The sequence below is a fragment of the Saccostrea cucullata genome, unplaced genomic scaffold, assembly GCF_032062105.1.
Source record: "Saccostrea cucullata isolate Sc308-1 unplaced genomic scaffold, CSIRO_AGI_Scuc_v1 ctg2336, whole genome shotgun sequence".
Classification (NCBI taxonomy): domain Eukaryota; kingdom Metazoa; phylum Mollusca; class Bivalvia; order Ostreida; family Ostreidae; genus Saccostrea; species Saccostrea cuccullata.
The window spans coordinates 27,156-40,013 of record NW_026925206.1 but is presented as its reverse complement, the minus strand read 5'-3'; the positions used below and the strand labels follow the sequence as shown (position 1 = coordinate 40,013).

Here is a 12,858-nt window from a genome sequence, read left to right as displayed (position 1 = left end):
TGATTCCTTAAGTAATCTCGACAAGTTAAATTTTGACAGAAAATTCAGTTTTCACACACGCATATTCAATATTACAAATTCGAGGGACATGGCATTTCAAAGCAAGTCCATGACGTTAAATTTTTTTTTTAGAAGTAATATTGCTTTCAGGGTGTCCTTATGGTGTGTATGCATATTTATTATCTCCTTCTACAATATTCCAGATTTATTTTTAAAATTTCATAAACCAGGTATTGCTCAACACATACTAAAACTAGAGGTACTGTGAGCGATGAGCTCACTAAATGATACCCCCCGCCTCCATATAGTTATAATGGCAAAGTCCATGTTTTGCTGTGGCCGGGAAACCCAAAATATGTGTCTGATCAAAAAGTAAAATAGGAGGTGCACAATGGCAATATGTAATAAAGATTCTGTGAAAGTTTCATCAAATTTCAATCAGTGGTATGAGAGGAGTTGCGGATAAGAGATGGGTACCCCAAAGCGTAACAGACGGACGGACGGACAGACGGACGGAATTAACGATTACTATATACCCTCCCACTTTTCAAGCGGGCGGTATAATGACGGGACACCATTTAATTGGGCCTCTATTCATAGAATGGCCCGGGTACGATCGGGTCAATTTGGATAGAGTTATGCCCTTTAGACATCGATTGATTGAATGAATGTATGTTTAACTAAATGTCCCTCTCGAGATTTTTTCACTCATATGGAGACGCCACCTCTTGCCGGTGGAGAGCTACAATTTTTGTCCTAAACGCGGCACTGAGTGCCATTGAGCAGTGAGGGATCTTTTTCGTGCCAGCACCTACTGCGACACGGGACTTCGGTTTGTATGGTATAAATCCGGTCTCCACGTCCCTAAGTGGATTCGAGCCCGCGACGGAAGGATCGACTCATTACTTCGCGATTCTAGAGCAGACGCTAACCACTGCGCCACGCGGGCGACTCCTTGGACCTAGAAAAATTCCAATTATTTGCAGTTTCCGTTCATTTTCTTCGAAGGGGGCCGCATGTATTGAAATGAAGTTTGGTATACATACAGATTTATCAGAAGAATATCTAGATCAAAGTCTGTTTTGGGTACATTCGGGTCATCTTGGACAGAGTTATACTCCTAGGACTTAGGAAAAAAAATCCAATTATTTGCAGTTTCCGTTCCCTTTAGCTTGCACATATTGATGTGTTTGGTATACAGATTTATCAGAAGAATATCTAGGCCAGCTTCTGTTTTGAGTACGATAAAGACATTTTTGAAGGTTGTGCCCCTTGGAGTTGGACTTTGAAAATTTGATTATACACAGTTTCTGTTTATTTTCTTTTCTTTTCAGAAGTTCCACATACTGAATAAAAATACCTTTACGAATTTATCATAAAAATATCTAGGTCAAGTTCTGTTGTGGGTACGATTGAGTCATTTTTTGACAAAGTTATGTTGCCTGAACTTCATAAAAAATATCAATTATTTGAAAGAGGGGGCATAAGTGTTTTAAAAAAACATCTCGTTTATAAAGGGTTGGGAGGTGGAAAAAAATACAGACTGGTTAAAGAATGTGTCTAGAACTAAGGAGTGAAAGGTAGTTGATTGAACGATGCTGGGAAGTGCATAAATTCTCCCTAACAATGCGCAAAAAAATCTTGCGTTGTAAATTGGAACATTTTTTTTTTGCATTACGGGATCTGTAGCTTTATGATCAAAGACTAATATAAAAAACCATAAACGTTTCTGCAGCAAGGTTGTGACAGATGCGCAAAGGAGACATTGAAGATAATAAGTATTTTCAATTTTCCCTTCTAGGTGGGGGTGAGGGGTTTCATAATACGTTTCAATAACTCATGAATTGAGACAAAATTAATTGGAATTTTGGTTACATTTCCATTCAACATGATTTTAAATGTTAGGGGTAAATGTTAGATAGGAATACCAGAAATTACAAAAGGGAAAATAAAATTATTTCCCCTCAACAATTAACCCAGCTTTCTCTTTCCTTTCAATATAGTTTAGTAAACTTACATTGCATATATGTATATGCTGAATACCATAACTTTGTCTACATAAGTATTTATAAGCTGCTGCATGACTCATTTGTTTTATTGAAATTGATAAGCTTGAATTTAAAGCTTGTTTATTTATAAATATTACAAAAACATCATATTATTTCATAAATAATAAGAAAACATGATCAAAACAATGATTATTATAATACATAATGAAAAAAAAAAACAATCTTATTTTAGAGCATAGTAATGAATTAAATCCTTTTCTCCTATTGCAAAATATACATTGAATTTCATATACATATACTGTACATCAAAACATTATGCTTTCTTCAACTGACAACTGTGTCTTCCATACATGTAAATGAAAAAAATACGTTTAGTGGGGAAAAAACATGATTCATGCAACAATCTAATAAAAACAATTATTCCAGTGATTCCATGTTCTACAATCAATGTTTACATTTTATTGTTGATTTGACCTTTTCATGTTTTCTAAAAGCAGCAACCTTCCAGCTTCATAATCATCTTCATCCACACTGACTAACAGCTTAATGGACTCATTACCAACTGCTTCCTTTAGAGAATCTGTAAAATGGAAATAAACCAAATGTAATGGGTGTGAGTCCTGATTTATCCTTAAACAAGAGGCCCATGGACTTCAATTTTTACCATTGTCACTTTTCTCCCGCTATTCTCCCTTCATACATGTATTCATATGTATATCTTTTGATTGCCCTTTGTGGCCCCATCCTATAACCATAGTAATGATTTGAACAAAATTGATTCTACATGATGTCCAGAGTATGTTTCTGTTTTAACATGACTAGTCATGACCTTGCTTATCATGATAAGATTTCAAAGATCTTTTCCTAAACAATTTTTTTTAACTCTGGAATTCCCAATGGCCTGTGCTCATGCCCTTTTTAAAGAGGTTAAAGAATTTTTTTATTTAGAGTTAGTTTACAAACAAAATGAGATCAGAAGAGTTCATATGAGCTTTCTGTCCAGGTGAGCTAATAAAATCTGGTAAAACTTTGAACTCCAATGATTTAAAAAAAAAAATGCTATAAAAATATTTTTTTTTAAAGTTGTGGCTATATTGTGATCATTATACCCCCGCTTGAAAAGTGGGAGGGTATATAATAATCGGTATTTCCGTCCGTCTGTCTGTTATGCTTTGGGGTACCCATCCCTTATCCGCAACTCCTCTCATACCACTGAAGGAAATTTAATGAAACTTTCTCAGAATCTTCATTACATATTGCCATTGTGCACCTCCTATTTTACTTTTTGATCTGACATATTTTTTGGATTTTCCAGAGCAAAACATGGACAGTGCCATTATATTCATATGGGAGGCGGGGGTATCATTTAGTGAGCTCATTGCTCACAGTACCTCTAGTTTTATTCTACAAAGCTTTCATTCCTAAACTTGTTAACATAAGTACAAAGGGGTAGTAATGATATACAGTGGACCTTCAGATATCCGGATGCTTCAGTATCTGGACGATTTTTCATCGGAACGCAATTTTTTAATGTTATTTTGTCTTGTTTAACTGTTAATTCAGGTATCCGGACGCTTCACCTATGCAGACAAATTAACTGGGAACCAAAGCATCCCGATAAATGAGGCTCCACTGTATATATATTTTAATTTCATAACTGATCAAGGTTTGCTTAAATTGGAGAGTCTATACACACCTGTAATGAAAACTCCCTTGAGTGCTTCTAATAAAGATCCATTCAGATAATCTCTCCAGAAAGCATCCAGATATGTCAGTTCTGTAAATTTGATATCACACACAATGGATCCCAGATCCCTTGACTTTAGAATGTTTGTGGCTTGCATGAATTTCTCAAACTGTCTCTCTAGCTGAGTGGGTTTGTTGGAGTTCACGTTTCCTGTGAGTGCTGTCACATGGTCACTGTATTCAGCCCTCACTCTTAGTCGAATATCTGGGGAAAACATCAAAGCACTAATCAAAGATTGAAATGCATACATACCAGAAACATGACCAACCCTCAGGTTAACAAAAATAAATAATACACTGTAGTTACACAATTGTTCAAAAATTTCAGTATTTTCATATAATTTGATACTTACAGAACAAATGTACAGTTACTGTGAACACCCAAAAATGTATAAATGCAAGTGGTGTATAATTTTAAAGTGTGTTTTAGTACACTTATTAAGTTGCCATACATGATATTTGATAAAAACAAAAAATATTTCGCAAAAAGTTCAATGGCTGAAGTCAGTTGAATTAATTTTTTATCAAATATATGATCACTGTGTCATTGAACTATCCTTGCTTGAAAATAACTTAATAGAATATTCACTTTTATAATTCATTGAAAGGAATGATACATGTATGTTTTTAGTTTACCACAAGTAACTTTTGTTGTAGTTGTTGTCAGGTCTGCATCACTGTCATCTAGAACAAGAGGTCCAGGACCAAAGGTAGAGGAAGCAGTCCCTGGGCTGGGGGTGGGCTCACTAGCAAACCCAGACCTAGACTTAGCTTTCCTGTGTAGTGACCGCCTTCTGACTTTGAAGTCTTTCTGGTCCGACGGTTCCGCCCCTTTTCGCTTTCTTTCCCTTGGTACGTTGGTTGGTATGTTTGATAATCTGGATGCTTCTTCTAGATATTCATTGACAGGATCTGGACACACTGGAAAAAGGAGAAACCATTGGAAATCTAATTATCTCCACTCATAATTTAGCATTTACAACGGACAATGGAGAGAGATCTGAATGTAAACATTGAGTGAACATTTGAAGTGAGAAAAGAAGTTGAGAAAACTAGTTGAATTTTCATCATTATTTATCATATATTGATTATTTTTCAAGGGAAAAGGCATATATGCAATCTCAAAAAGGTTTGTTTTGTTCAACGGTCAATTCACAGGGATTTATCAAGGCTGTTTTTACTACCGGTAAACGGTACCTTTCCCCTCTTGAAAAAAGTAAAAAAATTCCCCTTTTCAGATAGAAAATTCTCTGATTAAACAGAGAATATTTAAAACATCGTACTGAAATTTTCTGTTTTTGTCCGATTGAAGTTTAACAGCATATCCTAATTTACCATCCTAGTCATTCAAACGCTTTTAAAAGAGAGAGTAGAATATTCAAGCTTCTATTTGATATTGATCGGTAAACATGTGCCATGTCCATGATGTCAAAATATACGTCTGGATTGCAGAGTTAAAAAGAAAAGTGTAGATTAGTAAGACGGAGCTTATATCACTATGAATCGGAAGAATGGAGTAACAACAAAAACAATGTTAGTAGTGAAACATGAAAAACAGAATTGATTTGTGATAGATATTGAGAGAAAAAATTAAATAAAGTATTGACCTGGTTTAATTTTTTTTTTTTTTTGTTATTTAATATTTTGTCTAAAAAGTGAAGTTTTTGTGGCCTTTGTAAAGGTCTACAAATGGCCCTCAGAAGCTATAAGAAGGAATGCAGGATTTTGCTCCATTTATTTAAAAATTTTCCGGGGGGGCATGCACCCAGACCCCTTTAGAATACTCGCGCCTCTGGCGCTCAGATCGAGCCTGCGGCTCTCATTTTTCCCCTTTACATATAAAACGGTAGTAAAACAAAATAGCTAGATAAATCCCTGAATTCATGTTAATTTGGTAGTTATTTTCAGTGCAACCCTTTCTGCATTCTTCAAAATCATTTCAAAGCAGGTCCACTCAGATTTGCTAAATTGCAAGCGTATGGGACATACGTGGTATGGGACATACGTGGTGAGGGCTTGTCCCAAGACACAGTTAGATTACTCTAACTAGATATCACAGTAATTCTCAATTCTTCATTTATTCATTATATAAAATTTTGTGCAATTTGTAAAATTGTAAGTTCTAGTCAATTCTCTGTTCATCAATATTCATGCTGTTGATTTAATGCTTTATTAAAATTAAATTGTATGTCTGCTAAAAAACTGAACAAAAAAGACTTTAGCATTGAAACATATTAATACTATATCTTTTCAAATTCGTTAATTACAGTGCTAAAGTAAACAATTAAATATCCCTTTGAAACAGAGGATACATATACCTGGTTTACGTTTCCTTAAAGTGACATACTGCAGTAAATCATGTCTTGAAATCATCCTCAGCAAATCAACAACGTATTTGAAGTTCGTTTCATCTACTCTGTTCATTTTTTCCAGTCCAAGCAAAAATTCCACCCCGTCCTTCACCCGACCTATAATTCTCTGAGGCATAATACCGTTGTAGAGATATTTCAAAATGTTAATGTCCTTTTGAGTCATTCTACTGCCCACAATTGTGAACATTTCGTGTAATGTGTAACAGCCTCTCAGATCATCGGCCATCTTGATTTTCAGAATCATTGATTAACTCGTTCGTGTCATTATTCGCTCAAACATAATAGTTGGCGATGGATTGGCGAGGTACTCCAAGGTGCGGGACCTATTAATAAAAGTATGTTTATTATGCATATAAAATGAGTTTGTGGATACCTTATTCAGGTATGCTTGACTTTTCTAGGTGATGAAATCGGTATCATGTGACATATGTGGTAACTAAGAAAAATGATTAAAAACTCTTACTTTAAACAAATCAACTTGTGTTAAAGGCCTTTTAAAATCTGTTGAAATTTCAAGGTCAAATTTCAAAAGTCAATGTGACGGCCGTAAGTTCCGGAGATCAAGTCTTCCATGTTCAATCTTTCGGTATTCCTATGGTTACTAATTGTGCATTGTGCCCAGTTACAAAACCTATATATTTTTTTATATGAAACAGACAAATCGTGTACATGGAAAGAAGAAGTCACTTGCTGGGGCGTTCAATTCAACGTTTAGATATTATATAACTGCATTGTATCAATTGACAATTTCCACTCCTACGTTGATTCGATATATACCTTTTAAATAAAAGATACGGTAACCCTGATTTTAAAAAAAAGACGTTCATTGTAAATTAACATCAAAACTTAAAATGTTGATAAAACATGACGTCAACTTTGTTATTGTCAGCTTCCCATATTTGTAGTAAATTATCATTATGATCTGCATAACAACGGAGTCTATGTCTTCCAATTGATTAAAAACGCAAGCGCATGCTCTACGAAGAACAATATCTACAACCAGAAAATATTTCAATAGCCTCGTTTATAATTTATATTTCGCAAATTCTGTGGTCGTCATATTGTCAAGGTTTATTTTTATAAAGTAGGCCAAACTCTAAAGTCAAAGGGTCAAAGTTGTTGTTGTCCAATTTAAGCTCTTGTCACAAAGAATGTATAAATTACGTGAAGTATGAAATTAGTCCTAGTATCTACCGTTCAAAAGTTATGGTCAAAGTAAAAGTTTGTAATTTTTGCGTAAAAGTGTGTCAAACTCCAAGGTCAAGGTCAAAAAGTCAAATTTTGTGGTACCTAAAGAAAGGTCTTGTCACAAGGAATGTACACATGTGAAATATGACAGTCATATATACTGGACAAAAAAAGTTGAGGATCATCAAATTAAATATGTTTTACAAATACTTTATTATAGAAAACAGAACAAGCAGAATGCAGTTTTAATTTTAGTATCAGACTTTATATTTAAAAAGTGAAAATTACTGTAACACATTGGATGTGTTTGAACACACGCTACGAATTTTTCATTGCGGTCACTTTAGAATTCGGCATGTTGGGAGTAGACCTGGAAATGAGATTTTTTTCAGAATAGTCAAATTACGTCACTAAAATGGTTGCCAGTATTTTGGTATTTTGTAAAACCTCCCCGCGAGGCCCTGCAGCGCAGACCCATGCTGCCCATCAGCCGTCCAAGGCTTGCCATTCCTCCTGCAATGCTGTCTGAAGCTCCCGTCGATTTTGGGGAAGTGTAAGACGAACGGAAATGCGTTGCTAAAGAATGTTCCAGGCATGTTCAATTGACTTCAGGTCTAGAAAACGTTTTGGCGGGTTCATACGCTAAGTTGGTTCACTTTCCATGTACTCGTTTACGATTCGGACTCTATGAGGTCGAGGATTATCGTCCATTAAGATGAAATCCTCCCATGCAATATGTCTAACATTAGGATGAAGAATATCATTTCAGTATTTTCAACCTGTCAGGTTGCCTTCAATAATGTGCAGATCAGTTTTGCAGTCAATACTTATGCCTGCCCAAATCATCACAAAACCTCTATTTACTCTGTATTGCTCAGAAACGACACACTCAGCATATCTTTCCCTATTTACAATTCAAACAAGTCTTCTGTCATCATGGAAGTCAAAACGAAATCGGGACTCGTCTGAGAAGTGAACAGAACACCAATGATGTTATTGCCAATTTTTGTGATCTGTTGCTCACTGTAGGCGATTTCTGTGGCACTCTAATTTTAATACAGGACGTACGACTGGTCGGCAATCCTTGAGATTTGCTTCCTGAAGTCTGTTTCAAACGGTTTGAGTAGAAATCTGTCTGTTCGTTGCTCTCTGATGCCCAGTATTAAGCACTCTGGAAGCGGTGCGTCTCAGCAAAATTGGCCAAAATAACGATCCTCACGGACTGCCGTACACTTTGGACGTCCCGTTTTTAGCCTTTTTGACATGGAGTGTTTGTCCACACTCACATGCCTCTTCATAGCGTCTTATCGCCAGTTCTGGCCAAATATACTGAAATTTTCTTATGTTCACTAAAGAAAATCCTCTTTGATACTTCTATGCTTCCATTGATTCACTAACTTTTTTAACGCTACGTACTTTCTTGACCAATATGTCCCAAAACTTATTACAACGTGTGACTTAAGTATCGAATCGTGTTAATGACATGTTTTTATCACACTAATTCATGGGTATGAAAATATTATTCTTGTGTAAAAATATGATCCCTAACTTATTTTGCCCAGTATACACTAAATCAAAAGTTAAGGGCAAGGTTAAAGTTTTTTTCCGGACAAACAGACAGACTGACAGAGAAACAAAACAAATTTCAAGATACACGTACTTGATTGAATATTTACTTATCTGTACAGTAGATTCTAGTCTTAACCGCGAGGATACGTAGACAATTTATGCTTGTTTTTTTTATCATTAGGAGATAAGGATTGAAAGTAGTTCTGTCCAACAGTGCCTGGATTGAACATAGAAGAATGAAGCCGGGAATGTTGTCTATTTTAGTTGGATTTTGCTTGTCAGTGAACGGCGAATTAACAATTGAGGAAATAAGAAAAACAATGCAAGAGTTCATAGATGAAAAGTGTAAAGACCATGTGGAAGAAGTTCGTTTGCTTCGGGAAGAAGTAACTTCTCTTCGAAGTTCCCAAATTCATTTGGAAACAGAGCAATATGATATGGTGTCCAAAATAAAGAAACTGTCAAACGAAAACGAACAGTTAAAGAAGTCGTTAAAGCAGCTTCGCAAGGACAATGTAGGCACCAAGAACCCATACCAAGACAAACTGGCTGAAAAAGACGTTGGTGAAGAGCATGAAATAAAAGATGCACTGAGGGCTAAGTCTAGTAAATATCTAAATATTAAATTTATTTGGAAAGAGATGCAATTTTGCCATTTTATGCCCCCTTTTATGAAGATTGGGTTTATACTAGTATATAGTTTTTGGCCTACCTGTCCGTTATATATCTTTATCCTTTTGCTAAAACATTTAACCTTGCCCATAACTTTTGATTGAATGGAGCTATAGATAGCTGTCGAAAGACCTTTCTTAGAATATCTGGCCTCTTGATCTTGCAGTATATCCTGCTTTTGCAGAAACCAGTCCGGAACCTTAATTGTCAATAACTTTTAAACGGAAGGTGCTATAGGGCAAAGCACCATTACCTTACAAACCATTTCATTTAATTTTGAACATCTGGTGTTTTCTTTTTTAATTTCACATGTGTTCTTCTTGTAACAAAATCATACTGTGGGTATCATTATTTTGGGGGCATCCGTGTTTCATGTTGTTTGTTCTTGTTTAATTTGATCTTTATGCACCATCTCTTGTGATCGATGACCTTGACTGATTTAAAAGGTTTTTACTTTAAGGACGGATTCCTGTAAGTTCTGGTATTCTGGCCACTTCAATAGCTTTCTCTGCTTCTTTGGCGCACAATATAGCCAATCCCTACGACAACGAAATATTCGTCTTTGACAGACTGATCACGAATTCTGGTAATGCCTACAACAAGAACAATGGAATGTTTACCGCGCCAATCAAAGGTATCTACGCCTTCTTCTCCTCTGTACTCACACTTCCAGGAAAAAGTTTGGAGGCGCAAATCGTGAAGAATGGAAATGCTTTCTGCAATTTGTACGCTGGCAACACAAACTTTTTTGGCCCTGGATTCAACATGGCCATCATTGAACTGGAAGTTGGAGACGCAGTTTGGGTAAAAATTCATGACAAATATCATGACACGGGCATCACTCTCGACGGTGCTTGGACTACATTTTCTGGAATTTTGTTGAACGAAACTGAATAAAAGTCAAAGGCACGATCGATTTACGTGTATATTATTCTTAAATTTAGCATTTACTCAAGGTAAAGCCTACTTCTGTTTGGGTTGTTTATAACTTAATTTAGTATTAATCAACATGAAGGCAAATGAATATTAGTGGGAATTATCATTTGATTAAATATGCTGGTTGCTTTACGTGGTGCCAGCTTTAGGTTGCGATGCGACCGTGCTTTAATGCAAACATGAGCATATTGCTCTATTTAAAAATATCACGTTAACCTAAACCGTGATCCCCACAGAAAGTCAAAGCTTCATCAGCGGACAAATGCATACACAAATGTAGATGTGATTCGTCAGTATGCATATAAGATACCGAAAATTTACACCAATAGCTTGAACGTTAATCTGTTCGAGGCTGTTGCAATATTCATCTTCTGAAACAAAGTCTTTCTGAACAGGTAGTTGTTTGAACTTTTCGCGAGGTTGCTTATCGTGGACAAAATAAAATGCTGCTTGCAGATTAAGAACATTTTAGAATTACTAGATTTTTTCGCGAGTACTTATCACGATCTGGCTATTTAATGTCAGATCGCGAAAATAGCTATTAGCGAATGGACGGTCGTTCAAGAGAATTGACGTGGATTTCATCGCCATACAAATAAGAGCGAGTAATTTTATTTTGTGATTGATGATTCTTGCGTAATAATGCAATATAATTAGGAATCTATAGTATCTGAACACCTCACTACACTTGTAGTAATTATGGGTATTTATTTTGTGTTTTCAAGCGTTTGCGTTTGCAACCCTCTGCTCACTCATATAATATACCCGGTACATGTATATATATGTTGTCTTTACGCTTAAGATTTTCAAAACAACTATATTTTACTAGAAAAGCAAAATAAAGGCTTAGCTTTCTGGGTTAAAGTGGACAAAAAAGTAGAAACTACATTTATTCCATTTGACTCTCTTAGAGTGTCAATGAACATTAAGAACAGTATAATTATATATTTCCTATGTTTTGAGAGTGTAAGTGCAATGAATTTGAAACTGTACATATGTATATACCAATTTTAAATCATATACACTATCATATTGCTTTACATCTTCTTGATATGAAGCCAATAAATACTAATAATAAATCATGTAAGTTTGAGTTAGCTAGCCTATGAACTATTGAATGAAATTGGCCAGGGCTGCCACGGATTAACTTGATTCAAGACCCCTTGCATTGCGAAGATGCCCAGTACTAGTCAAGGGCAATATCAATTATATATTTTGAAGATGATCAAGGACAGGTTACTAGTATTTATTTTCTTCTTCACTGAAAATTTTTTTAGAGAAGCCAAAAAATATCTTTTACTTTTGTGTGTAGGGTGGATAGGGGGGATCTTCCACAAGAGATGATGAGTGGGTAACACTAGGCTAGTCAAGGGCAGATTATTTTTTTCTTGCTGGTCGTGGAGAGATTAAATTATTCATTTCAAACCTTTTCTAGGGCAGAGTATTTATTTCCAAAATCTCTCAGCTCCCTACCGCAGAATCAAATGGACGTCCCCTTATAATAACCAACAGGGGCGAATCCAGCAATTTTTAAGGGGGGGGGGGGGTCCAGATTCGGTGCCTCAATACTTCATGCACAGAATCACACAACAGGCACGTACGCAGTAACGTTTAACGGTTTTAATTTCAAAGGAGACAACCTCCCTTTAAAGAGTTGACAAGTAAAAATAGAACAGAAGCAAAAAGCAAACAAAAACACAAACAAGCAATTTTAAATTGTAAATTTTACTCCAAGGTGGGGGTGGGGGTCCAACCTTTCAGAACATTTTCTTTAGAATGCAGGCATTTTTTGTATACTTTGATCTTTTGTTCCGGCAACAAAAAGCGTGGGAGAATAGAGAACATCTGTCCAAATCAAAACTTACGTATTAAACTACAGCATAAAATTATTCTCAGAAAAATTAAGTGTGCCAACTTACCCCGCAAACTATTTTAACATCTCTCTTTTTTGGTTAAAATATATCCCCAGTAGCTGTATACATCTTGATGGTATTTGATGCGGCATGGGTCCGTCCTCAGGTGGATCCTCCTTCAATGGTTGTTTCGACGTTCGCAGGTAGGTTAAGGTTACAACCAAATATTCTACTTGCGTATATGATATGACGTCATAGTAGGCTATATGACGTAAAGTTTAGAGATAACAATTCGTTATAATCGATATCTTAGATTGATTTGAGGTCGTAAAAATTAATCAAAATATGCAGAGGCATAATAGAAACGGAATTTTGTCGTTTCTGGGTCTCTGTAGTTATCACAGGGGTTAAATACCAAACCCGTGACGTCATAACTGTTGATCATGCAGTAGCAGAGTGAAAGTGAAACGTAACGAGAATTCATGTAAACAAACACAAGAAATCGGAGTTTAA

At 35.7% G+C, this 12,858-nt stretch overlaps 2 protein-coding genes across 2 annotated transcripts; one reads left to right on the top strand and one right to left on the bottom strand.

Moving 5' to 3' along the window:
• Positions 1-2,112: 2,112 nt before the first annotated feature.
• On the bottom strand, positions 2,113-6,358 carry LOC134268350 (death effector domain-containing protein-like). Its single transcript, XM_062750590.1, has 4 exons — positions 6,074-6,358; positions 4,392-4,676; positions 3,706-3,960; positions 2,113-2,589 (listed from the first exon to the last, which is right to left on the bottom strand). Exons 1-4 carry the CDS (start codon positions 6,351-6,353, stop codon positions 2,468-2,470), a joined length of 942 nt encoding a protein of 313 aa, XP_062606574.1. The 5' UTR covers positions 6,354-6,358; the 3' UTR covers positions 2,113-2,467.
• A 2,762-nt stretch (positions 6,359-9,120) lies between these two features.
• On the top strand, positions 9,121-10,453 carry LOC134268356 (uncharacterized). Its single transcript, XM_062750595.1, has 2 exons — positions 9,121-9,490; positions 10,017-10,453. The coding sequence occupies exons 1-2, from the start codon at positions 9,121-9,123 to the stop codon at positions 10,451-10,453; spliced, it is 807 nt and encodes a 268-aa protein (XP_062606579.1).
• The last annotated feature ends 2,405 nt before the right edge of the window (positions 10,454-12,858 follow it).